Genomic DNA, 26,217 nt, shown 5'->3' with positions numbered 1-26,217 from the left:
GCCGAGTCCGCGGGGCGGAGCCAGGGACAGCGCCCACGGCGGCCGCCATCTTGAAAGAGGGCAAAAACACTCCTGGCGCTCCCCGCCGCTCAGCTCGTTTCAAACGCCAGCGGCCATCTTGGATCACGGTAATCACCGCCTCTGTGCGCTCCGGGTTATACTCTCTGGCGCCATCTTGGATCAGGTCAGAACCGCCTTTGGCCTCCCTCGGTGGTCCCGCAGTTTCTAACACCTGGATGCTTCGTCGTCCCTGACTTTTTCTCTCCTTATAAACTCTGCCTCCGTGATGAATCAAGAAAATGATGCTTTCGTTCTTCCTTTTCATCTTGCGTCTTCCAGTGGCTCTAGCTTCATCGCGATGAGCGTGATCGAATAAGCTGCCATTTTGGGTCAGGGTAATGGACGCTGATATCGCTTCCCATCAACCCCAGAAGCCGGCGAGGAATACGCTTTCCGGCTGGTGCTCTCCGCTCCTGCGCCAGCAGCCAGGTTGAAGGTTCAGTCTTAGAAGGTTTCTTCCCTGGCTTTAAATTTTAAGTTACTAGTACAGTGAAGAAGGTCAACTAGAAGTGTGTCCCTTTTTCTAACTAAAGTCACACGTGTGGTCTAGGATCCAGTGTCATTTGTGAGGGTCTGGAAGGTTCAAGTGCATCTTCCAGTCCGAAGCCGCTTGGGCTCACCTGTCGCCAAAGCAGGACGAGGACGAGGTGATTAGGCGGTCAGCTAAGGGTGACGTGCCGAGTGGAGCGAGAAACTTTCCACCCACAGTGGTCAAAAACCGAAGAGTGTTGGCTTAGACGGAAAACCTGTCTGCTGAGGTAACAGGGAAGGTTTATGGAAACTGCTTCAACCAGCTGACCCCCCTCGCTCATTCAGGGCTTTGTTCTGGATTTTTTTTTTTTTTAATTTGTAAAAGGCTCCTACAGCTAATTTTCACACAGACATCTTAAATGAATTACTATATACATGGTATAAAATATTTATCCATTCTAACACATGGAACGTCTGTGAGGGTGCATTGGGGGTTCCTGGCACTAAATGAGACACAAAGTGTTCTGTCTCCCAGAGACCATATAGAGGGAGCTGGTGGAAAATACATGTATATTAATTGGTGAAAGGTGTTATCAGTTAGGAAGCTATTGCAGTAATCCAGGCCATAGTGATAGTGATTAGGCCAGAGTGGTCGTGATTGAGATGATGGAAACCTGATTGAATTCTGGACCTATTTTAAAAGAGCTGATCAGATTTGTGGATATATTATAAATGGAGTATAAGAAAAAGAGACATTGTGAGCAACTTGGAAGATTGTATTGTAGAAGAAAGTATTTTGAACGCAGAAATCAGGAATTTTGTTTTTTACGTGTTGAGGTTGAAATTTACATTAGACATCCAAGTGGAGAGGTTGAGTAATCAATTAGATTTAGACCAGGTGCAGACAAAACTACCTTCTGGAGGTTCCAAGGGAGAATCCATTCCTTACTTCCTCCAGCTTCTAGAAGTTGCTGGCATTCCTTCGCTCACAAGTTGCATCACTTCGATTTGCCCTCCCTGAACGTCCACCTGCTTTCTTTTAACAAACAACCTATGTGATTACATTGGGCTCAACCAGATATTCTGGGATAATTTCCCCATAGCAAGAGCCTTAACTTCATCACACCTGCACAGCCTCTTTTGCCATGAAAGTAACATTCTGGGGATTAGAATTGGGACCTATGTCGGGGGCCATTATACAGCCTACCACATTCCATTGCCAAAAAAAAAAAGGCCAGCAAGAAAACCCCCAAAGACTTGAGAAAAATAATGTTATTTTTAAACCATTATTAAATTTGCAGGAAAGTAAGGGATCTCCAGAGCGGGAACTGGCAGTGGGAAGAGATCTTCTGTTGGTGGTGGTTAAGAACAGTAAATTGAAATTAGAACAGTGATCAGTTAGCAAAAGCCAAAGCCAGGATTTCTCTGAGGGCAATCGCTAGTACCCGGGGCTAGGAATGAGACTAACCAAGGGAGATTTCTAGGGCCACTTTTATAAGGGTGCTCATCCTATTCCTAATCATACCCCAAAGGCCCCACCTCGAAGTACTAAGGTGTTAGGGATCAGGATTTCAACATGTGAATTTTGGGGGATACAAACACTTAGATTAAGGTGTTATTTTCCTTGGCAAAAGGGATTTTGCATGTGTGATTAAACCTTGATATACAGAGAATAGCCTGGGTGGGCTCAACATAATCATAAGAGGGAGGCAGAAAAAGAATCAGAAGGGAAAGTGACTGTAGAAAAAAGGCAAAGAGAGATGCAATGTTTTTGGCTTCGAAGATGGGGGCAAGGGGCTTCTAGAATCTGGAAGACGTAAGGAAATGGATTTTCTCCCTAGCAAGAAATGCAGCCTTGCCAACATCTCATTTTAGCCCAGTGAGACCTGTATCAGACTTCTGACCTACAGAATTGTAAAATAATATATTTGCATTGTTTTAAGCCACTAAGCTTGTGAAAATTTGTAACAGCAGCAATTGAAAACTAATACAGCTAATACATCTCTATCGATACCAGTCAAAAAGCATTACTAGAGATAATCACGAAAGTTTCTGTTCATCAGGAAAACAGAACAGTTTTAAGCATGTGAGAATAATAAAACATTGGGTGACGTTAAGGAAGACCTAAAGTAAGTGGAGGGATACTGAATTTGTTACTGGGCAGAGAACCGGTTCTGAACTCAGGTTCAGTTGCTTCCCACTTGAAAATCAATACTTGAGACAAGCGATGGTGGGAGAGGAAAGGTTGCTTTACTTTGGAAGCTGGCAACTTGGGAAGATGGTGGCCTAATATCTCAAAGACCATCATCACTGTCCAGGTGAAGCTGGAGGGTTTTAAAAGAGAAGGCAGGAGAAAAGGGAGGGAGGCTATCTGCAGAAGAAGCAGCTGTCCAGGCAGTTAGTCCTATGTCAACATGACCCTGAACAGACTTGCTGGCATCAGCAGCAGCTGCTTTAGAATGTAATCAGGCCTTATCTTCTGGCAAAGTTTGGTCCTTTACTCCTCAAGGCCAGTGGTCTGCAAAGCTCAAGGAAAGTGAGTTCTGCTACAGACCAAGGGACTTAGGTCAGCAAGCAAGAAGTGCATAAGCTTGAAGCAAGTTAAGCCTTAAAACTGGTTGGAGTGCTGTTATAAGTCATAAATTGAAAGACTCCACATGGTAAAGGTGACAGTTCTCCCTAAATTAATTTATAAATTGCATGTGATCTCAAATCAGAATTTCATCAGGTGGTTGTCGTTATTTGTTCATTTTGGTTTTTGTGGAACTTGGTAAGGAAATTAAAATTTTACATTGAAGTGTATAGGTCCAAAATTTGTCAAGATGTTGGAAGAATTTCATCTATAATATATCAAGAATTATTATAAATTATAGTAAATAAGACAGTATAGTATTAGTATAGGAATGGCAAATAGGCTGATAGAGCAGAATAGAGAGTCTAGGGGGGCGCCTGGGTGGCACAGCGGTTAAGCGTCTGCCTTCGGCTCAGGGCGTGATCCCGGCGTTCTGGGATCGAGCCCCACGTCAGGCTCCTCCACTATGAGCCTGCTTCTTCCTCTCCCACTCCCCCTGCTTGTGTTCCCTCTCTCGCTGGCTGTCTCTATCTCTGTCAAATAAATAAATAAAATCTTTAAAAAAAAAAAAAAAAAAAGAATAGAGAGTCTAGGAACAGACCCAAAAATACATAGGCACTTCGTGTATGACAGAGATGCTGTAGAGAAGAGATGGGCTTTTCAATAAATGCTGCTGGGACAGTTGGATATCATATGGGGAAAAAAATTCCCTTCCTCACAGCACACACAAAAATCATTTCTAGGCATAAATGTGAAAGACAGCATTTTAAGCCTTTAGACAGTAATATAGGAGAATATCTTTATGATCCCAAAGGTAAAGAATTTTAAAACAAGATATAGAAAGTACCAACTGTAAATGAAAAGACTGATGACTAGATTAAAATAAAGAACGTCTGTTCATCAAAAGATAGCTTAAAATTAGCAGAAAAGCCCACAAAGTACGGAGTGGGAGAAGATATTTACCACACACGTAATTAAGAAAGGACTAGCTTTCACAACATATGAAAACTCCTTCGAATCAGTAAGGGATAATCACATTGAAAAAATGGGTAAAAACTTGAATAGGGACTTTTCCAAAGAAAAAATATGACCAATAAACATATGCAAATATCCTCAACTTCATTGTTGATCAGGGAAATGAAAATTACAACTGCAGTGAGATACTATGAGACATCCTCCAGGGTGGCTAAAAGGAAACAGTCTGATAACACCAGTTGTTGGCAAGAACATAGTGCAGCAGAAACTCCTGAAGCCTGCTGGTGGTGTTGGTGCATTCACTTCAGAAAATGGTTTGGCATTATCTAGGAAAGTCAAAGGTACACAAAACCCATGATTGATGTTCTGCTGCCAAGTAGATGCCCTCGAATGCCCCCAAAATACATATACCAGAATATTCAAAGCAGTTTTGTTTATTATAGCCCCACACTGAATACAGCACAATAAATACAGTAAAATAAATAAATAAGTCATGAAATGTTCTTAGGGTGGGTTACTTTACAGCCATGCAAATGAACAAATTGGAGCTCTACTTGACAACTTGGATGAATCCCATAAACATAATATTGAGTGAAGTAAGGCACAAAAGAATGTATACAGTATGATTCATCTAAAGTTCAAAATCAGGCTAAATGAAACTACATTTTGGGGGGGACATATATACATTGGTGGTAAAACTATAAAGAAAAGCAAAGAAATAATTACCACCAAAGTCACAATAATGGATTCTTCTGGATTAGAGCTGGCCACCTGACTTAGGGGCAATTGATTAGGAGGCAACCCTCTCCCTCATCTTTTTATCTTCATAGAAAAGGTGACTTCTACACAAAAGGGGAAGGTACTAATCATTTCCAGGTTCTTACACAATGGAGACCAACTTAGGTTAATTAGAGGGAAAAGGAATGTATTGTAAGGTCAGTGGATAGCTCACAAAATTAATGGAAAAGCTGATGAGTGAGGTGTGGAACATGGACAGGAAGCCATGGAAAATTAGGCAGCCAAAAAGAGAGACCAGATTAATACACAGGAAGACTCTGGTTATTATCCGGCAGCTTCTGTCAGTGGCCTGGCTACCCCTGGACATTGAATGCTGCCATTACTTGTTTCTCTAGTACCCCTGAAAGATTCAAAACTGCCTTTTGCTTCTCTGTGTTACTACAGGGTCAGGGTCTTAGGAGCATCTGATTGGAAGGTCACATGCCCAAATTCTAGAGACTTTGTTACTGGGTAAGGGGCTATTTGCCTACACTTGAGCTTCTTTCTTGAAATTCCCTCCAAATAGTGTGTTTAGAACTGGATAGCCAGAAATGGTAGACATCTATCACAGGGAATATGAGAAATTAACACATATGGCCCCCAAGGAAGAAGGAAAAAGAAGTATGAATAGTTAAGATCTGTGAAATTCACTGGGCCATGTTTTTACCGGGGGGACAAGACATTGTGCACAGTCATTGAATTGAAAGGCGGCCAGGCTTTTTCTTCCTTCTGCCTTGTAGTGTGCCATTCTCTCTTTCTCTCTCTCTTTTTTTAAAAAACTAATTCCAGTGTAGTTAACATACAGTGTTATATTAGTTTCAGGTGTACAAAATAGTAATGCAACAATTCTATGCATTACTCAGTGCTCATCGTGGTAAGTGTAGTCTTAATTCCCATCACCTATTTCACCCACCCCCACCACCTCCCCTCTGGTAACTATGAGTTTGTTCTCTGTGGTTAAGGGTCTATTATTTGGTTTGTCTCTTTTTTCCCCTTAGTTCCTATATTTTGTTTCTTAAATTCCTCATATGAGTGAAATCATATGGTATTTTTCTCTGACGGACTTATTTCAGTTAGCTCCATCCATGTTCTTGCAAGTGGCAACATTTCATTCTTTTTTATGGATGAGTAATGTTCTATTACACACACACCCCCCACATCTTTATCCATAATGATGCTGCAATACACATAGGGCTGCATATATCTTTTTGAATTAGTGTTTTCATATTCTTGGGTAAATACCCAGCAGTGGAATTGCTGGATCATATGGTTTTTCTATTTTTAATTTTTTTGAGGAACCTCCATACTGTTTACCACAGTGGTTGCACCAGCTTGCATTTACACCAACAGTGCACAAGAGTTCCTTTTTCTCCACATCCTTGTCAACACTTGTGTCTTGTTTAATAGATTTTAGCCATTCTGACAGAAGTGAGGCGATATCTCATTGTGGTTTTGATTTGCATTCCCCTGATGATTAGTGATGTTGAGCATCTTTTCTTGTGTCTGTTGGCCGTCTGTATGTCTTCTTTGGAAAAATGTCTGTGCATGTCTTCTGCCCATTTTTTAATTGGATTTTTTGTGTGTATTGTGTAAGTTCTTTACATATTTTAGATACCAACCCTTTATCAGATATGTCATTTGCAAATATCTTCTCCCATTCAGTAAGTTGTCTTTTAGTTGATTGTTTCCTTAGCTGTGCAGCAGCTTTTTATTTTGGTGTAGTTCCAATAGTTTATTATTGCTTTTGTCTCCCTTGCCTCAGGAGACATATCTAGAAAAATGTTGCTAGGGCCGATAGAGAAATTATTGCCCGTCCTGTCTTCTAGGGTTTTTATGGTTTCGGGTACTTAGTTCATTTTGAATTTATTTTCGTGTATGGTGGTCCAGTTTGCTTGAAGCTGTCCAGTTTTCCCACCACCATTTGTTGAAGAGATTGTCTTTTTCCCATTGTATATTCTTGCCCTCTTTGTTAAAGATCAATTGAACATAACATTGTGGGTTTATTTCTGGGCTTTCTATTCTGTTTCATTGATCTATGTGTCTATTTTTGTGCCAGTACCATGATGTTTTGATTATGACACATTTGTAATATAACTTGAAATCTGAAATTGCTTTGGTTCTTCAGGGTATTTTGTGGTTTTATACAAGTTTTAGGATGTTTTTTCAGTTCTATGAAAAATGCTGTTGGTACTTTGATAGGGATTGCATTAAATCTGTAGATTGTTTTGGGAAGTACGGCCATTTTAACAATATTTGTTCTTCTAATTTATGAGCACAGAATGTCTTTCCATTTCTTTGTGTCATCTTAAATTTCTTTTATCAGTGTTGTATAGTTTTCAGAGTACAGGACTTTCACCCTCTTGGTTATGTTTATTTCTAGGTATTTTCTTGTTTTTGGTGCAATTGTAAATGGGATTGTTTTCTTAATTTTGCTTTCTGCTGCTTCCTTATTAGTGTATAGAAATGCAACAGCTTCTGTACTTTGATTTTGTATCCTGCAACCTTACTGAATTCATTTATCAGTTCTAGCAGTTTTTTGGTGGAAACTTTAAGGTTTTCTATATATAGTATCATGTCATCTGCAAACAGTGAATATTTTACTTCTTCCTTACCAATTTGGAGGCCTTTAATTTCTTTTTGTTGTCTGATTGCTATAGCTAAGGCTTTTGGTATTATGTTGAGTAAAAGTGTTGAAGATTTTTGCATCTATGTTTATCAGAGATATTGGCCTGTAGTTCTCTTTTTTGGTAGCATCTTTATCTGCTTTTCATATCAAGGCAATGCTGGCCTCGTAGAATGAATTTGGATGCTTTCCTTCCTCTTCCATTTTTTGGAATGAGTTGAGAGGAATGGGTACTAACTCTTTTTAAAATATTTTGTGCAATTCACCTGTAAAGCCATCTGGTCCTGGACTTTTGTTTATTAGGAGTTTTTTGATTATTGATTCAATTTCATTGCTGGTAATTCAGTTTTTGGAGGTTTATATGTTTCTAGGAATTTATCCTTTTTTTTTTTTGGATGAGTCCGATTAAAGGTTTATCAATTTTGTTGATCTTTTCAAAGAACTAGCTCCTGGTTTCATTGATCTGTTCTGTGTTTGTTTGTTTGTTTACTTTCTGTTTTATTTCTGCTCTACTCTTTATTTCCTTCCTTCTGCTGGTTTTGGGTTTTGTTTGTTCTTTTTCTAGTTCCTATATGTGTAAGGTTAGGTTTTTATTTGGGATTCTTCTTGCTTCTTGAAGTAGGCCTGTATTGCTATAAACTTTCTCTTAGAAGCACTTTTGCTGTGTCCCAAAGATTTTAGACTATTGTATTTTCATTTTAATTTGTCTCCATGTATTTTTTTATTTCCTCTTTTATTTCTTGGTTGACCCATTCATTGTTTAGTAGCATGATATTTAATCTCCATGTATTTGTGGTCTTTTCAGATTTTTTTCTTGGGGTTGATTTCTAGTTTTATAGTGTTGTGATCAGAAAAGATGCATGATATGACTGCAGTCTTTTTGATTTTGTTGAGACTTGTTTTGTGGCCTAATACATGATCTATTCTAGAAAATGTGCCATGTGCACTTGCAAAGAATGTATTCTGCTCTTTTAGGATGGAATGTTCTGAATATATCTGTTAAGTCCATCTGGTCCAGTGTGTCATTCAAAGACACTTCTTGCTGATTTTCTGTTTGGGTGATCTATCCATTGATATAAGTGGGGGTGTTAAACTCCCCTCCTATTATTGTATTACCATTGATTACTTCCTTTTTGTTATTGGCTGCTTTATGTATTTCGGTGCTCCTATGTTGGGTGCCTAAATAGTTACAATTGTTAGATCTTCTTGTTGGATTGTTCCCTTTGTGATTATATAATGTCCTTTTTTGTCTCTTGTTACAGTCTTTGTACTGAAGTGTATTTTGTCTGATATAAGTATTGCTACCCCAGCTTTCTTTTCATTCCCATTTGCATAATAAATGCTTTTCCATCCCTTCACTTTCAATCCTCATGTGACTTTAGGTCTAGCGTATGAATAGGTCTTGCTTTTTTTATCCATTCCATCACCGTATGTCTTTTGATTGGAGTTTCTAGTCCATTTACATTCAAAGTAATTATTGATAGGTATGTACTTAATTGTCATTTGTTATTTGGTTTTTGATTGTTTTTGTAGTTCTCTGTTTTTTTGTTCTCTTGCTCTCTTCTCTCGTGGCTTGCTGGCTTTCTTTAGTGATATACTTGGATTCCTTTCTCTTCTTTTTGTTTTGTTTGTTTGTCTGCATATTGCTGGTTTTTGTTTAGTGGTTACAATTAGGTTGATATATAACTTCTTATGTATATAGCAGTCTATATTAAATTGATGGCCACTTATTTTGAACCCATGCTAAAAGCACTAAATTTTTATTCCTCTCCCCTCCATGTTTTAGGTATATTGTGTCATACTTTACTTCCTTTTATTTTGTGAATCCCTTGACTGATTTTGTAGATATACTAAATTTTACTTCTTTTGTGCTTTTTTTTTTTTTTTTTTTTTTACTCCTCCTTATGGTCTTTCCTTTCCACTCAGAAAGTCCCATTTAACATTATTTGTAGGGCTGGTTTAGTGGTCATGAATTTAACTTTTGTTTGTCTGGGAAACTCTTTATCTCTCCTTCTATTCTGAATGATAACCTTGCTGGGTAGAGCATTCTTGGATATAGGGTTTTTTCTTTCAGCTCTTTGAATATATCATGTGACTCCCTTTTGGCCTGTGAAGTTTCTGCTAAAAAATCAGCTGATAACCTTGTGGGGTTTCCCTTGTTTTCTTTTGCTTTTAAAATTCTCTCTTTAGGGGCGCCTGGGTGGCACAGCGGTTAAGCGCCTGCCTTCAGCTCAGGGCGTGATCCCGGCGTTATGGGATCGAGCCCCACATCAGGCTCTTCAGCTATGAGCCTGCTTCTTCCTCTCCCACACCCCCTGCTTGTGTTCCCTCTCTCGCTGGCTGTCTCTATCTCTGTCAAATAAATAAATAAAATCTTTAAAAAAAAAAAATTCTCTCTTTACCACTACTTTTTTGCTACTTTAATTACTGTGTGTCCTGGTGTGGACCTCCTTGGGTTGATTTTGTTGGGGGCTCTCTGTACCTCCTAGATCTGGATTTCTGTTTCCTTCTCCCAGATTCAGGAAGTTTTCAGCTATTATTTCTTCACATAAATTTTCTTCCCCCTATTCTCTCTTTTTTCCTTCTGGGATCCCTATAATGCAAATGTTATTACACCTGGTGGTGTCATTTAGTTCCCTAAGTCTATTTCATTTATTATTATTTTTTTTTCTGTCTCCTGTTCAACTTGATTGCTTTCCATCACTCTGTCCTTCATTTTGCTGATGTGTTCTTCTGCTTCCTCTAGTCTACTATTTATTCTGTCTAGTGTATTTTTAATTTCAATTATTGAGTTCTTCATCTCTGATTCTTTATGTTTTCTCTTTGTTGAGGGTCTCACTGAGGTCCTCTACTCTTTTCTTAAGTCCAGTGAATATCTTTATGACCATTACTTTAGAATCCCCATCACATGTATTACTTATCTCCATTTCGTTTAGCTCTCTTGCAGTGATTTTGTTCTGTTCTTTCATTTGGGACATATTCCTCTGTATCCTCTTTTTTTCTAACTCTGTTTCTGTGTGTTAGGAAAGTCAGCTATGTTTCCTGTACTTGAAAGTAGTGGCCTTATGAAGAAGAGGTCCTACAGTACCCTGCAGTGCAATGTCCCATGTTCACCAGAACCTGGAGCTTCAGGGGTATTTCCTGTGTGTGTTGTGTTCACCCTACTATTGTGGCCGAGCTACCTTTACCTTCAGTCCTGTCCTCAGTGATGGCTCTCTTTGCCTGTTGTAGGCAGGATTTGGTCCCTCTGTTTTTAGTGGGCCAATATAGGGCAGCTTTGGGCTTCAGTTGACTCAGATCATGTGTTTGCCAGAGATGTGGTAGCCAGGAACTGGAGGGTGCCTTCTCTTTGTTGTCCCTTGAGAAGCATTCTTTGGTGGTGGGGGGGAGGGGCTGTAATCAGATCAGATGTCTTCCTTCTTCCACTGCTGGGGCTGCAGTCAGACTTGTGTTTGTGGTTATCTGTCCCTGTTCCTGGTGCAGGAGTCACTTTGGAGTGGTGCTGGCCCCTATCAGGGCTGCGTGCACAATCCTGGGCTTGTGGCAGTGCTTTGGATGGGCTCCAGCGAAGACATATTGGAGGGGGCAGGTCTGCAGGAGAATGCCAGGGCTGGGTGTCTGTGCAGTGTTAGCAAGGTTTGTTGGATCTGTTGTGGGGAGGGGTCCTGGAGCTGAGGCCTGGCGAAAGGGGGCCTGTCCACAGAAAATATGGGGATGGGGCACTGTTAATCAGTTAGGTAGAAAGTGTTGGCACTGTGTTGGTTCCTGCAGGTGTCCATGTGTCTAGGCTGGAGGTTGGTGGAGGGAAATGTCACCTACCAGCTCTTTTATTCCTGGAGAAGTCTCCTAAGGATCCCTGCCCCTCCAGCACATGCTCTGAGATTAATAAATAACTCTCCTCCCCGTATACCCCAGGCATTTTTCAAACTGATCTTTCTCTACTCTATCTCCTTAGCTGTTTGTTATGCTGTCTCTTTAAGGATGGGGACTCAGTTTCCTATTGCCCTCCAGGGTCTCCCAGAGCCCAGCCCAGCTGATTTTTATAGTTAAAAGTGTTAAGCCATTGTAAGAACTTGCGAAATTAGGCCCCTCTGATTTTCAAAGCCCAACATTGTGGGGAGTTGTCTTTCCCATGCAGTTTCTCCATGCCTGGGGTGCTTGGTGTGAGGGTCTGTTTCTTTTCCTTCTCCAGTTGGCTGCATCCTTCCCTTCCATGGACACTCCCAAGGATTGTTTAGCTCCTGACCATGTCACCATCCTGCCTACCCTCTTCAGTGTGACCTCTTCTCTACATTTAGCTGTGGAGAGTCTGTTCTGTCAGTCTTTGGGTCATTTACACTGATGTTGTATCAGATACCTAGTTGTATCCACGGAACAACGTGAGCTAGGATTTTCCTACTCTTCCATCTTACCTAGATGTCTTAATTTTTTTAAAAATATTAATAGCATCCTGTCTTTGTGCCTTGGATATAATGTTTTCTTGTATTTCTTTGAAGATATTAATTATTGTTTTTTCTCTTCCTGTATAGTCTTTTTTTTTTTTAAGTCCTTTTTGATCTTTGCTGTCCTCTGTCTTTTGTGTTAGAGACTTGCCTCAAATGGTTGACAGTATTTGGTTGTTTGTATTTAAGAGTGAGGTACTAAAAACAAGTTTGTGTCTACGTGGGGCCTTTTTAGTGTGGGCCTTCCTGTAAAGTGCTTAGCCACTAGAATGACCGTAGAATGATCAGACAAGTCCATGATATTCAGAATTCAGTAGAACATAATTTTAATGTCTATAGAAGTGTGGCCCTACCAGAAAGAAAACATTTTGGGATTAAACCAAATCGAGAAAGTTTTCAATACCCTGAAGACTCCTAAGGATTCAAAAAACTGACTATGAAATTCCAAAGAGGTAGATGGGAAAGATTTAGATATCTAAGGACAAGTAAAGAATGTAAAACCATTGAAGTCATGAAAGAAGTAAGCTACCATCATTTAGGTGGTGCAGACTTTCAGGAATAAAGGAACATTTAGGACTTAAACCCAAGAACTGGATTTTAGAGTTGGAAGCATAGTGACTACAGAAAGGGACTTAACTTGATCATCAGAGCCACAAGAAATATCAGCATGGCGTCTTGTAGTTCCAGGTCTTATGCCCCACTGAAGTCTGCTTAAAAAGCACACTCAGTCAGCTGAGAAAGTAATGTTCCCCTCAGCTGGGCTTTGTTCAGGGCTGTAAGCCTGGTTCAATATCTGCAAATCAGTCAGTGTAATATACCACATTAATAAAATGCAGGGTAAAAATCATAATCATGTTAATGGATGCCAAAAAAGCATTTAATGAAATTCAACATCCATTTACGATAACTCAATGAAGTGGGTTTAGTAGAAGTTACCTCGATATAATAAAGGCTAAATATGAAAAGCCCACAGCTAAAATCATTCTCAACAATGAAAAGCTGAAAGCTTTTTCTGTAAGATTGAGAATAAGACAAGGATGCCTACTCTCTCCACTTGTATTCAGCATAGTATTGAAAGTTCTTGTCAGAGAAATTAGGCAAGAAAAATAAAAGTCAATAAATGGTGTCGGGGAAAATTGGACAGTCACAGACAAAGAATAAAATTAGACCACTGTCTTACACAACATACAAAAAATAACTCAAAATGCATTGAGGGCTGTTAAACATAAGACCTGAAACCATAAAACTAGAAGAAAACATAGGCAATAAGCTCCTTGACGTAAGTATTACCAAAACAATAATTTTTTAAATCTGACACCAAAACATAAGCAACAATAAATAAATGGGTTTACATTAAACTAAAGAGCTTCTGCACAGCAAAGGAAAACATCAGCTAAATAAAAAGGCAATCTAGGGATACCTGGGTGGCTCAGTCATTAAGCGTCTGCCTTTGGCTCAGGTCATGATCCCAGGATCCTGGGATTGAGCCCCACATTGGGCTCCTTGCTCAGCAGGAAGTCTGCTCTCCCTCTCCCACTCCCCATGCTTGTGTTCTCTCACTGTCTCTCTCTCTGCAAATAAATAAATAAAATCTTTAAAAAAAAAAACTAAAAAAAAAAGCCATTTAGAACATTTTTTAAAAAAGGCAATCTACTGAATGAGAGAAAATATTTGCAAATCATGTATCTGGTAAGGTGTTAATATCGAAAATATGTAAAGAACTCATATAATTTCAATAGCAAAACCCCAAATAATCTGATTAGAAAATGGTCAGAAAACCTGAATAGACTTTTTTCCAAAGAAGACATACAGATAACCAATAGGTACATGAAAAGACGCTCACCATCATTAATCATCAGGTAAATGCAAAGCAAAACAATGGTGAGGTATCAACTCATACCTGTTAGAATGGCTGTTATCAAAAAGACAAGAAATAAGTGTTGGGAAGGATGTGGAGAAAAAGGAACCCTTGTGTACTACTGGTGGAATGGAAATTGGTGCAGCCACTATGGAAAAAATTTTTGAGATCCCTCAAAAATTTAAAACTACATGATCCAGCAATTCCAATTCTGGGTATTTATCTGAAGAAAATGAAAACACTAACTCAAAAAGACCTATACACCCTATGTTCATTGCAGGACTATTTATGGTAGCCAAGCTGTGAAAACAACCCAAGAGTGATGGATGAATGAATGAAGAAATTATCTTATATATAAATAACAATATTATTCAGTCATAAAAATGAATGAATTCTTCCTATTTGCAACAAGTGGATGGACCTCAAGGGCATTATGCTAAGTGAAATAAGTCAGACAGAGTAAGACAAAGACTGTGTGATTTATCTTAGATGTGAAATATTGAAAAAAAACAAAACGACCTCATAGATACAGAGAACAGATTGGTGGTTGCCTGAGGTGAGGGTGGGGAATGGGGGAAATGGGTAAAGGAAGTCAAAAGTTAAAAAAAAAGTATTACATCTTGGTAAATTTATAAATCTACCAAATCAGATCTGGAAACTGAATTTAATAGTTTAAGGAAGAACTAGGTTTTAAAATTTGTCACATTAACAGGTCAAATATTAATTTTTAAAAACCCAGAATGAGATACCTGGCTGGCTCAGTTGGTGGAGCATGCAACTCTTGATCTTGGGTCGGTGAGTTCAGGCCCCATATTGGGCTTAGAGCCTACTTAAAAAACAAAAACAAAAAACCCAGAATGGTTTCCAAGTAATCTTTTTTGTGCACAAAAATCACCCTCAATCATAAAATACCAACACTGACAATTTGATGAAAATTGGGCTGTTTTATTGAGAAATTCCTGCATGACAGCATGTGTGGGTTATTTCTCGGTGCTGTTCATTTTTCCAAGAAAAATGCTCCAATCTCTTGCCTATATAGCAGCAGGGCTGGCTTCATAGGTGACACTTTTGCAGTCACACAGGGCCCGGCACTTAAAGGACCACACACTTGTTTTAATGCCCTGCTATCACTGTTTTGAAATTCTTAATATTTATTTATTTATTTATTTATTTATTTATTTATTTATTTATTTATTTATTTAACAAAGGCCCCACATTTTCATTTTGCACTGGGCCCTGCAAATTACATAGCTGGTCCTGCCTGGCTGTCAGAGTTCTGGCAGCCACACAGGGGAGAGGGCTGGAGTTCTGAGGTTTAGTGTGTAGCTTTTCCCTGAGCCCTGTGTTTTCCGAGTTGCTTCACTCCCATCTCAGTTAGGTCTGTTTGTTCACCAGTCCATGGCCTCTCTAGGAGGAGGAGATGGGAGAGAGTCGGTCTAATCCCTCTACTTTTGCCTAGTTCTGTGGTAGGACCCAGCTTGCTCTTTGAGGCTTTCTCTCCTACACCCACTTGCAGAGTGGAAAAAGAACAAAATTAATTACCAACTATCTATCCCCCAATTTTGTCAACACTTAAGTCTACCATATCACCTCTCTCATTTTTTGCCCATGTGGGTCCATGCCTTTGTCCTTTTACTTTCATTTTAGTGGGGTTTTGGGAGACAGGATATAAATGCCAAGTGTTCAGTCTGCCATGTATGGCCACTAGTCTTCATTTAGTTTCCATAGAAACAATTATTTTTCCCTTTATCACTGAATTTTTGTTGGCTTATATAATAATTATGTAATTACAGTTACAACTGGAATAAATAAGTTTAAGAACAAACCCAATTGACTATACTCAGAAGTATGTGGGCATCAGTTAATTTATTTTACAGAGAGATGAAAATTGTGGTTAAATTGGGCAACTTGGATTAGATGGAAATTAGTTAACTGAGCTTCTATTTTAAGTAAATGAATGTAAGACGTCTGTTAAGAAGGTTCATTATAGAAAGTCTAAACAATTTGGCTTCTTGGACGATCAGTGTGAAGAAGCTTATCTGTCTTTAAAACTGCTTGAGCAAGCAAATGCCTTTCTAGGACCAGGCTCTTTTCTGCCCTTTATGGGTATTATGGATGTGTTCACACCAACTTCCTGGACTCTGGACCTTGGTCTCTCCTAATTCCTACTTATTCCATCCCACCTCTGTCTTGATCTCCCAGTTGGACTTTTGACCTGCTTTGACCTAAATGACCTTGGTTTGCATCTGTGAGTTGATACCTTACATTCCCTTTAAGGATCCCCTTCATATGTACCTGGTTCCTCCAGTCTCTAGCCTTTTAGGGATTCTTCAGGGCAAAGCTGACCTGCCTCCTACAGTTTCCTTCTCTGCAGGAAGTCAAATTTCAGCTTCTGTGTTCTAAGTCAGTTACCCACTCATTTGTTTGTTTTCTGTCTTCCAAAAATCTGGTATTTTTCATCTGTCTTCTCCCATATTTGTCTTTGAAGGGTTTACAGCTTTAAAAAAAAATTATTAATCCTTTACTGTCAGATTAGCATGGGTTCCAAAGAGAGCAGAGTGACTGCTTATTTTCAGTAGGTCCTGTTTGGCCTCCACTCCTGCCATGGTAGCTTCTCATTTTCTAAGTCCTTGGTATTCTGCTTCTCCAAAAAATAGGACTCTCCATTTTGAGCTCTCTAGACAATTTTAAAAAAGATACCTACCCAGCCATTTCCTGGGACTGCCTAGCAGAGCGCTATTTGTTCTGTAGTTAATATACAGACAGGAACAAGTCAATGTGAATTACCTTTGGTAAATATTAATTAAAAATTAGTAATTTATCCATCTCTTCTGAGTTGTCCAATTTGTTGGCATATAGGTTTTCATAATATTCTGTTACAATTATTTGTATTTCTGGTGTTGTTGTTATTTCTCCTCTTTCATTAATAATTACTAATTATTTGGGTTCTCTCTCTTTTTTAAGTGAATCTTGCTAGAGATTTGTCAATTTCATTGATCTTTTCAAAGAACCAGCTCCTGGTTTCATTGATCTGTTCTATTGTTTTTCTTTAGTTTCTTTTTTTTTTTTTTAAGGATTTTTTATTATATTATGTTAGTCACCATACAGTACATTCCCGGTTTCCGATGTAAGGCTCGATGATTCATTAGTTGTGTATAACACCCAGTGCACCATGCAATACGTGCCCTCCTTACTACCCATCACCGGTCTATCCCATTCCCCCACCCCCCTCTTTTTTTAGTTTCTATGTCATATATTTCTTTATCATTTATTTCTGCTCTAAGCTTTATTATGGTTTGGGTTTTGTTTGTTCTTTTCCTAGCTCCTTTAGGTGTAAAGTTAGGTTGTTTATTTGATATTTTTCTTCTTGAGGTAGGCCTGTGTTGCTACAAACTTTCCTCTTAGAACCACTTTTGATGCATCCCAAAGATTTTGGACCATTGTGTTTTCATTTCCATTTATTTTCATGTAATTTTTTCTTTCTTTTTTGATTTTTTGGTTGACTCATTCATTGTTTAATAGCATGTTATTTAACCTCCATGTATTTACGTTCTTTATAGATTTTTTCCTTGTGGTTGATTTCTAGTTTCATAGTGTTGTGGTCAGAAAAGATGCATGGAATGACTTCAATTTTTTTGAATTTGTTGAGACTTGTTTTGCGGCCTAATATGTGATCTATCCTGGACAATGTTCTGTGTGCACTTGAAAAGAACGTGTATTCTGCTGTTTCAGGATGGAATGTTCTGAATATGTCTGTTAAATCCATCTGGTCCAGTGTGTCATTCAAAGCCACTATTTTCTAGTTGATTTTCTGTTTGGATTATCTGTCCATCAATTTAAGTGAGTGTTAAAGTCCCCCGTTATTATATTAATAATGATTATTTCTCTTATGTTTGTTATTAACTGTTTTGCGTATTTGGGTGCTTCTATCTTGGGTGCATAAATATTTACAAATATTATATCCTCTTGTTGGATTGTCCCCTTTATTATTATGTAGTATCCTTCAATGTGGAAAAAAAGGAACCCTCCTGCACAAGTGGTGAGAATGCAAACTGGTGCAGCCACTGTGGAAAATAATAATGAGATTCCTCAAAGAACTAAAAATAGAACTACCCTACAATCCAGGAGTTGCACTACTGGGTATTTACCCCCAAAATACAAAAACACTAATTCAAAGGGATACGTGTCCCTCTGTATATTGCAGCATTATTTACAATGGCCAAACTATGAAAGCAGCCCAAGTGTCCACTGATAGACGAATGGATAAAGAAGGTATTTTATAGACACACAAACACACACACACACACTCACAATGGAACATTAGCCATAAAAAGAATGAAATCTTGCCATTTGCAACAACATGGAGAGAGCTAGAGAGTATAATACTAAGCGAAATAAGTCAGAGAAAGACAAATACCATATGATGTCACTCACATGTAGAATTTAAGCAACAAAACAAATGAACAAAGGAAAAAAAAAAAGAAACAGACCAAGAAACAGACTGTTAACCCATAGAGAACAAATTGATGGTTACCAGAGGGGAGGTGGATGGAGGGAGAAGGGACATAGGGGATGGAGATTAATGAGTACACTTACCGCGATAAAAAAAAAATCAAATGATCAAAAAAAAAACCGAGCTATTGTTGTAGGAGTGTTCTATAAACTGAAAGGTACCACCAAAAATAAAAAGTATTACATCAAAAAAAAAAAAAGAAGTTAAGATTGTTTTGGTAATTATGAATCTGTGTGTTTTTCCATAACATACTGATTTAGCAAATCAGATTATAGTTATTTTTCCACATGCTCCCCCCTCCACCAACTGTACCTGTGTATAGAGCTGTTGATCTTCACAGTGTTTTTTCATGGGAGTTAATGTTACTTAAATGGCAAATAGATCAAAGATAAAAAAAAAATTAGGGAACTCTTTGGGATAAAGGTATAATGCAATTAAAGTCGATCTGAGTCTGAGAAATTTCCTCTTAATTGCAAGATAAGACTCATAAGATCAGATAAGTTTTTCTTTCATGACTGTGAAGAGGAGAGCAGCAGTTGGGAGTTAAGGGCAGGCGTAGCATTTCCTAAACTCACAGCAATTCTTTTTCGTACAGTTGCATGGGCACTTTCAGATTCGAAGATCCTTTTCTGGGAGGTGAGTGAACTTAAATAGTTCGTTTCATCTTTCATCAGGATGTAACTTTTTCAAATATGTATTTTGTTTCTGCAGGAGTATAATCAGTTCCTTGAGAGTAAAGGATGTTTCTGACTCATCTTAGCATCTCTGACTGCCAGAAGAATCGGGCTTACCATCAGGAGCAGGTAATGTGCATGAGCTCACTTAATTTATTTGTATTTTTTAGGGGCACCTGGGTGGCTGAATCAGTTAAGCATCTGACTCGATTTCAGCTCAGGTCTTGATCTCAGGGTCGAGAGTTCAAGCCCTGCATTGGGCTTCACACTAGGTGTGGAGCCCCCATTAAAAAAAAAAAAAAAGAAATCAATCTGTTTTTATTTTTGAGAGAGAGTGAACACGTGTGTGCATACTAGCAGGAGGAGTGGGGTGGGGAGAGGCAGAGAGAGAATCCTAAGCAGGCTCCATGCCCAGCACAGAGCTGATACAGGGCTTGATCTTATGACCCTGAGATCGTGACCTGAGCTGAAATCAAGAGTCAGATGCTTAACTGACTCAGCCACGCAGGCACCCTGAGCTCATTTAATTTTTATAACAACTTTGAGAGAGGAGCTCTTACTCTAATTTTATAGATGAGGAAACTGAAGCCCAAGCTACACAGCTCCAGTAAGAGGTGCAGCTGGAACTGACTCCCCTTGACTGATTAACCAGGTTTGCTAAATCCTACCCTAGTGTCCTGCAGCATTTGCCTTCAGTGAAAAGGTCAGGTACTTTCTGGAAAGAGATCTGGGACATCATGGACCTTACAGAATAAGTTGTATGACTCTTGCTAATAAGTATTCGATGAATTTGGCCTGAGGCTCTCTTTCACTTTATTTTTTATTTATTTTTTAAAGATTTTATTTATTTATTTGACAGAGAGAGAGACAGCCAGCGAGAGAGGGAACACAGGCAGGGGGAGTGGGAGAGGAAGAAGCAGCCTCCCAGCAGGGAGCCTGATGGTGGGGGTCGATCCCAGGACCCTGGGATCAGGCCCTGAGCCGAAGGTAGATCCTTAACGACTGAGCCACCCAGGCGCCCCTCTTTCACTTTAACAGAGCATCTGGAATAAGGTTGTGGAAGAGCCCTATAGCTCCACCTATCTCTTAACTATTGGAGGCTACTAATGTCTGCCCAGAAGAAGCTAGTGTGAATGACCAATCAACAGGTTAATTTAGAATTTTCTTCTTCCTTAGTTATCTCCAACTAGAACTCTAGTCCCAGAGTCTAATACTGTGAGGATGGATGATACACTTCCATGTGGTCACCACTGGGGCGACAGTCTCTGACATGAAGCCCGAAGCCCTCCCTGCAGAATGTCAGCATTTGGAACATGGCAAGGTCTGCAGGCTAAGATTTTAAGCAGCAGTTAGAAATTTAAGGTTGTCTCCAAACACTGCAGGTGTCCTGGGTGTTTCCATTTCCAGTGATCAAAGCCACTGAGGGTAAATGATTGTAGCTGTCACAATGGCCCCTCCCACCTCCCTTTTGGGTCACTGTCAAGGAAATGATGCTCTAGTGACCCTGTCTCTCCTCTGCATCTATCTCAAATGGCCCCATTGGATGCTTCCCTAACTCAGGTAGCTCCAGGTTCCAAAAACACTCGAGATTGTTGTCCTGGCTGGTTGTTTCATATCACAAGTAATCTGGTAATTGCTTGTGAATTGCAAGTCTGTTTAGATTTGGTGGTGAGGAGCATAGAGCTGGTACTTTTAAATGTATTTTTAAATTGTATTAAACATTTTTAAAATGTATTAAAAAGTGGAAAATATATATAGCTATCTATCTATATATAGAAAATATATAGTTATATATATAGCTATATGTATATAAAATATAGTTATATATATTATATATATACATACATAAAATATATATAGCTATATATAAATAGCTAATCACAAACTATAACCTAGGTATTGAGTCTATATTATCAATATAATTGGTGAAACTATGGACGATGCCCTCCAGACTGATTTCACACAAACATTTAAGTTTTAATTTCACTATAATTTAAAAAGTAATACGCACAGTTGAGGTAAAATTTGGAGTTCTTGTTTTTCCCTAGTCCATCTAGAACAGTGCTAATAGAATTTTACAGAAAGTTTTAATCAGTGCTGTCTGATCAGGTAGCCACTACTCATATGTAACTATTGAATACTTGAAACATGGCTGGTGCAACTGCGGAATTAAATTAGCAATTTATTTATTTTAATTAATTTAAGCTTAAATAGTCACTTGTGACTCACGGCTACCTTATTAGTCAGAACAGACCTAGAATTTGATGATATATCCTTATAACAGGATAGTCTGTTATGTTGCAGCCACAAAGAACCCTAACATCTTGGTGATTTGTAAGAACCAAGGTTTATTTCCTACTTGTGTTATGTATCCATTGGGGGTTGGCTGGGGGCCCAGGCAGATAAAGCAATCACCACCTTACATGTTGCCCGTCATGGTGGAGAGTCTTGCATTAGTTACTTAAGTGCTCTGGCCCAGAGGGGATGCACATCACTTCTACTCACAACTCACTAACCAGGACTAGTCACAGCCCCATAGAGCCAAGGACCCACAATGCTGCCAGGGGCAAAGAGCCTCAGTAATGACTGGCACAGACGTTAGCCTCCCTTTCAAAATACAGAGAAGGAGTTCCTAAAGGGTAAAGAAAGTAGTATTATTCATGTTTTCTTGAAAATTGGAGAATTGAGTTTCTTTAGAATTCAATTACCCTTCATCTCCTCGATACTTATTAACATTGATTTATTAAAAGCCAGTAAGATGGGAAAAGTAAAACTCAAACACTTTGATTAAAAAGAAGAAGAGACTATATAGAGGCGCCTGGGTGGCTCAGTTGGTTAAGCGGCTGCCTTCGGCCCAGGTCGTGATCCTGGGGTCTTGGGATCGAGCCCTGCGTCGGGCTCCTTGCTCAGCCAGAGCCTGCCACTCCCCCTGCTTGTGCTCTCTCTGACAAATAAATAAAATCTTAAAAAAAAAAAAAAAGACTATATAAGTTAGAGCTGACAATAAGTCATCATGTCTTTTTAATTATACATAGAAATATCATTTGATATGACGTTCTGCAATGTAAACAGCAATCAATGAGTTTTTATGTGTTTGGGATGAAAATGGAATGGGAGAAAATGTATTTTTTTTCCTGGTGCAGAATCCCTAGCAAGTAATAAAAAGTCCTTTTCTTTAAAAAGAGTAATTTCCTCACTAGGAACATTTGTGGATTGTGGTTGCCTTAAGAAAGTGAAAAAATTATTAATTGGACAATGGATTGTTTCCCTCTAGACAACATTGTGGAACCATAGAATCATCAAATCCGAGATTTATTAGCATGCCTTGATTCCTTTTAGAATATCTGTAATATTGTTTGAACACACAAGACATAAGGGGCTCACCATCTGATAACAGATTTCTGATAAAGCAGGAGCGATATCAGGAATTTCCTCCTAACAAATATTTAAATATCAAGACACAGAAAGATAGTGTTTGGTTGCTGATAACAAACCGCACCAAAATTACAAATGCAAACCAAGCCCTAGTTAATAGTATTAATGATGACGATGATTTTGTCACATGCCAAAAATGTCATATAGATCTTAGCATTATGAGGATTCAATAAATATCGAATGTCCATTGAATTTATCTGTAGAACGTAACTGAACCAAACTGATGCTCAAGAGAGATTTTGCACAAAATTGAGGCTAGCTAGTGTGAACAAGATCTACATAAGTCATTCTGTTCCTTAGGGAAACACAACCATCTAAGCCATTTATGCAGCACGCCGTTTGTTTGTCGTTTCCAGGATCGCGCTGTGTAGTCTCCAAGCTGGTGGCATGGAAAGAAAGAGAAGGCTGCAGAGATTGAACAAACAGCATGCACTGTGGTATCCTTTATTTAAAAATTGTGAGCTAACTACAGTCGTAGTGTTCTCATTTACCATTCTGATGGCATAATAAACTGGGAGAACATTAACACAATTTCAAGACATTAAAAACCTGTAGCAAACACACACAGCACACATGCGCACACACGACAACACGCATGCACACAAAGATTACAGTCTAAAGACAACTAAGTGAAGAAAAGCTGCAAATGCTCTAAATCAAATTTTAAAACCCTTTATTATAAACTGTGGCAATACTGTGGCTATTATGAAAAAAAATTGTTTAACTGCTTAAAAAGCAAAAAGAAAAATACTGGCAAATTTGAAACTAGCAGCAAAAAGCAGATAAAAATAGAATGGAAGGTAACATAAGACTAATATCAAAGTTCTAAAGTTGATACTGTGTAGGGTTGCACTGAAGTTATTTCAAATTGGTTCTTGAGGAACTATTAAGAAGTTCCTTGAAATATGAAATTGCTGCACTTTACAAACAGTGGAAAAGGAAAAGTATTTGGAATGTTACACACACACGCAGAGAAATGTATTAGGCATATCAGTTTATAGTCTTTGTTTATGACCTTCAAAAAGTTTATAAAGAAAATTTTAAGTGCCAATGTAGTGAAAGAAAAATTCCTAAAGATGCAAGTCTGAGTGCATTTATCAGGTCTAAGGATACATTTGAAGGCTGGGGGCAAGGCCTGACTGATGCACATTCAAGAAGAAAACATCGTGGAACCCAAAAGGTAGGTAGAGTTCTCTGGCGAGTGTTTCGAATCGAAGGTGTGTTAACATCAGACTACCCTGAAGGAGATTCCAAAGTACGTGCAGTTCTACAGCCCTTCATCAGTTGAAATCTGTTTCATAGTGGCCGATAAATAATTAAGACTAACTTTTCAGCAAACTGGTTTTTCATACATTCAAACACAAAAATCTTTACCACACATGCGGAGCTGATATTCTGTAACAGCGCAAATACGAATCCTGGTTTCGGAAGGAAAGCACATTAGCAAGGACTTTTTTTTTTCACGGGTTCTTACAAAAATGTCTGTAGCTGCTAGACATCTGCAAGGAGGGGATAAGTTTAGATTTCCTACTGATTTTGGAAGAAAAGAGATTCTATTTTCCTAAGGAAGCCAGCCATCCACGAGCAGGGGACCGGTCTTCAGAATCTAAGAAGCATAATGTCCTTAGTGCTTAAAATCATGGCAAGTTCAGAGCCAGAAAAACGGGCAGGTGGAACAGGGGAGAGAAATGAAAAGTCTGAATGTCTACAGTATACTTTGGAACCAAATGGGCCTCGCAAGTTAAAATGGCTCAACTGCTTTCAGGATGAAGTGCTGCGGTGCTGGAGGAGACGCCGTTCTCTGGAGTTAGGAGCTGGGAGAGACGCATCTCCATCTCCAGGCTGGGCTGAGCTGCGAGCACAGGGCCTTATTTTTCACGAGTGCCTTCAGTTAGGGAATTTATGACTTTGCCCAGATAAGGATTTCTTTTGGTTACTTTCTAACATCAACTGATCGGGCAAGTTACTGGTAATTTCCCAAAATGAAATCTGGCTGTGCTAGTATCGTAAAGGTGCCAGTTACTTCACATTAATGCCCATCCATAGCTGCTGCTAGGTACCAGCTGCTGTTGCTGAACAATCAACCCTCAAATGACCTAACTAGATAATCTATCACACTAGGTGCTTTTACTATCTTGGATTTTTTGAGCTTTAGAGAAATAGTCTTTGTAATACGACTTAGAAGCTGCTTCCCTCTGGCTTTGTTTCACTCTTCCTCCTCTTCCTCCCCTTCCCCTTCCCCTTCCTCCATGGTCTCCACAATGAGCTCCGCTGTGCAGGTGGCTTCTCCGAGACTGTTGACAGCCTTGCAGGTGTACTTGGCATCATCGTCCCCGCAGACATCGCTAATGATTAAAGAGCAGTTCCCATCCTCGTCGTAGTCTATCTGGAAGTGGCGGGACTCCCGGATGGACTGGTCATCTTTGAACCAGACAACTTCAGGGTCTGGGTATCCTGCAGCACAGGGAGAGGACACAAAGTGGCAGAAACCGTTATTCAAAGTTTCTTATCAATTCATGCTAGCAGCTTCTAAGGAACCTCTATTGATTAAGGGTTGACTAAGGGGGTACAGGAAAAAAAATCATGATGTTGGCTTTTAGCATCTCTTTTGAGATTTACATTTGGATATGGGTGTATGTTGTAAATAGTAATATCTGAAACCCCTCAAGAGTTCTTTACAGTCATGCCATTTGCCATCCATGTGGGGCTTGTACCCCTCCCGCCTTTACACAGATCCAGAGTACAGCCTGTAGCACAGCCCTGACTCCAGCCATGCGCCTAGAGCAAAAGAGCTCCTTGCATGAAGAGAAAATTTCGTATCTTGTATAGAAGTTGAACTTAAATTTTATTAAAAATAAGAGAACTAATGGGCACAGGAGATCTTTTGGAGGTGATGGAAATGTTCTAAAATTGGATTGTGATGATTGTACAATTCTGTAAATTTACTGAAGATCATTGAATTGTACACTTAAAATGGGTAAATTTTATGTTATATAAATTATAACTCAAAGCTGATAATAAGCTCTATAATACATAAGTTAGAGGTAGCTGATAAAATTGCTTAAAAAAAAAAAGCAAATTTATCTTGGTCTGATCCAAAGACAGATAATCTGCCAACCATAGATAACTGGAAATTGACCACATTTTATGTTATTAGTCATGTTTCTGGAGAGTTCAGCATTTAAAAACATATTTTATATACACATACACATCGTATGTATTATATATATGATATATGTATATACTCACACATAATAAGCCTTTACAAAATATAATGATTCTAACTGACTTTTTCTTTACGTTTTGGAGAAATACTTTTACAGGAAAAAAAATTACAGCCCCATCCAGAATAAAAATGATACATAAGAACTTAAGAATTCTAACATTCTTTTTAAGTAGATTTTGTTTTTATCAAACTGCAGCCATATGCTTTAATTCCTCCTTACTGCTCTAGTCAAAGTTATGCAAATAATAAAGGAAATAATCCCAAAGTGAAAAGTACAAAAATGATAATTACCATGTTGTAATAATTTTTAAAAAGGAAAAAGAACTTCAGAAGCCCCAAAGACAGTGGTGATGGTGAGAATTCTGAGCATTGGCCCCAGAGCTTTCAGTCCCCAAGCTGCACACTTCCCCACTAGCAAAGGCAACACATCTATTTTTTTTTTAATTGAATAGAAAAAGAGAAAGATGATGATAGGCACTGCATTTACAAGGCAATCTGAGATACAATGACGCAGGAGAAAAACTTTTTTCATTCCTCACTTTGGGTTACTTTACCCAAAAGGCATTATCTTGTCATACTGCTGGAGAATCT

The 26,217-nt window shown here is 38.8% G+C and overlaps 1 protein-coding gene and 1 long non-coding RNA gene across 4 annotated transcripts in view; one reads left to right on the top strand and one right to left on the bottom strand.

Annotated features, from left to right (window-relative positions):
- Positions 1–19: 19 nt before the first annotated feature.
- On the top strand, positions 20–23,150 carry LOC123802105 (uncharacterized). Its single transcript, XR_006782435.2, has 3 exons — positions 20–818; positions 19,003–19,094; positions 22,757–23,150. It is a non-coding gene; the product is annotated as an uncharacterized LOC123802105 (long non-coding RNA).
- Positions 22,815–26,217, bottom strand: part of MYLK (myosin light chain kinase) — a 199,906-nt gene continuing 196,503 nt past the window's right edge. For all 3 annotated transcript variants that reach the window (XM_045812534.2, XM_045812532.2, XM_045812533.2), the window contains exon 32: positions 22,815–24,854. In XM_045812534.2, the coding sequence (XP_045668490.2) occupies positions 24,607–24,854 (248 nt within the window). In that variant the 3' untranslated portion in view covers positions 22,815–24,606. The remainder of the gene's footprint in view (positions 24,855–26,217) is intronic.

The sequence above is a fragment of the Ursus americanus genome, chromosome 4, assembly GCF_024610735.1.
Source record: "Ursus americanus isolate L20-20 chromosome 4, mUrsAme1.1.p, whole genome shotgun sequence".
In the NCBI taxonomy this organism is placed as follows: Eukaryota; Metazoa; Chordata; class Mammalia; order Carnivora; family Ursidae; genus Ursus; species Ursus americanus.
This window is presented reverse-complemented; position numbering and strand designations above follow the sequence as displayed.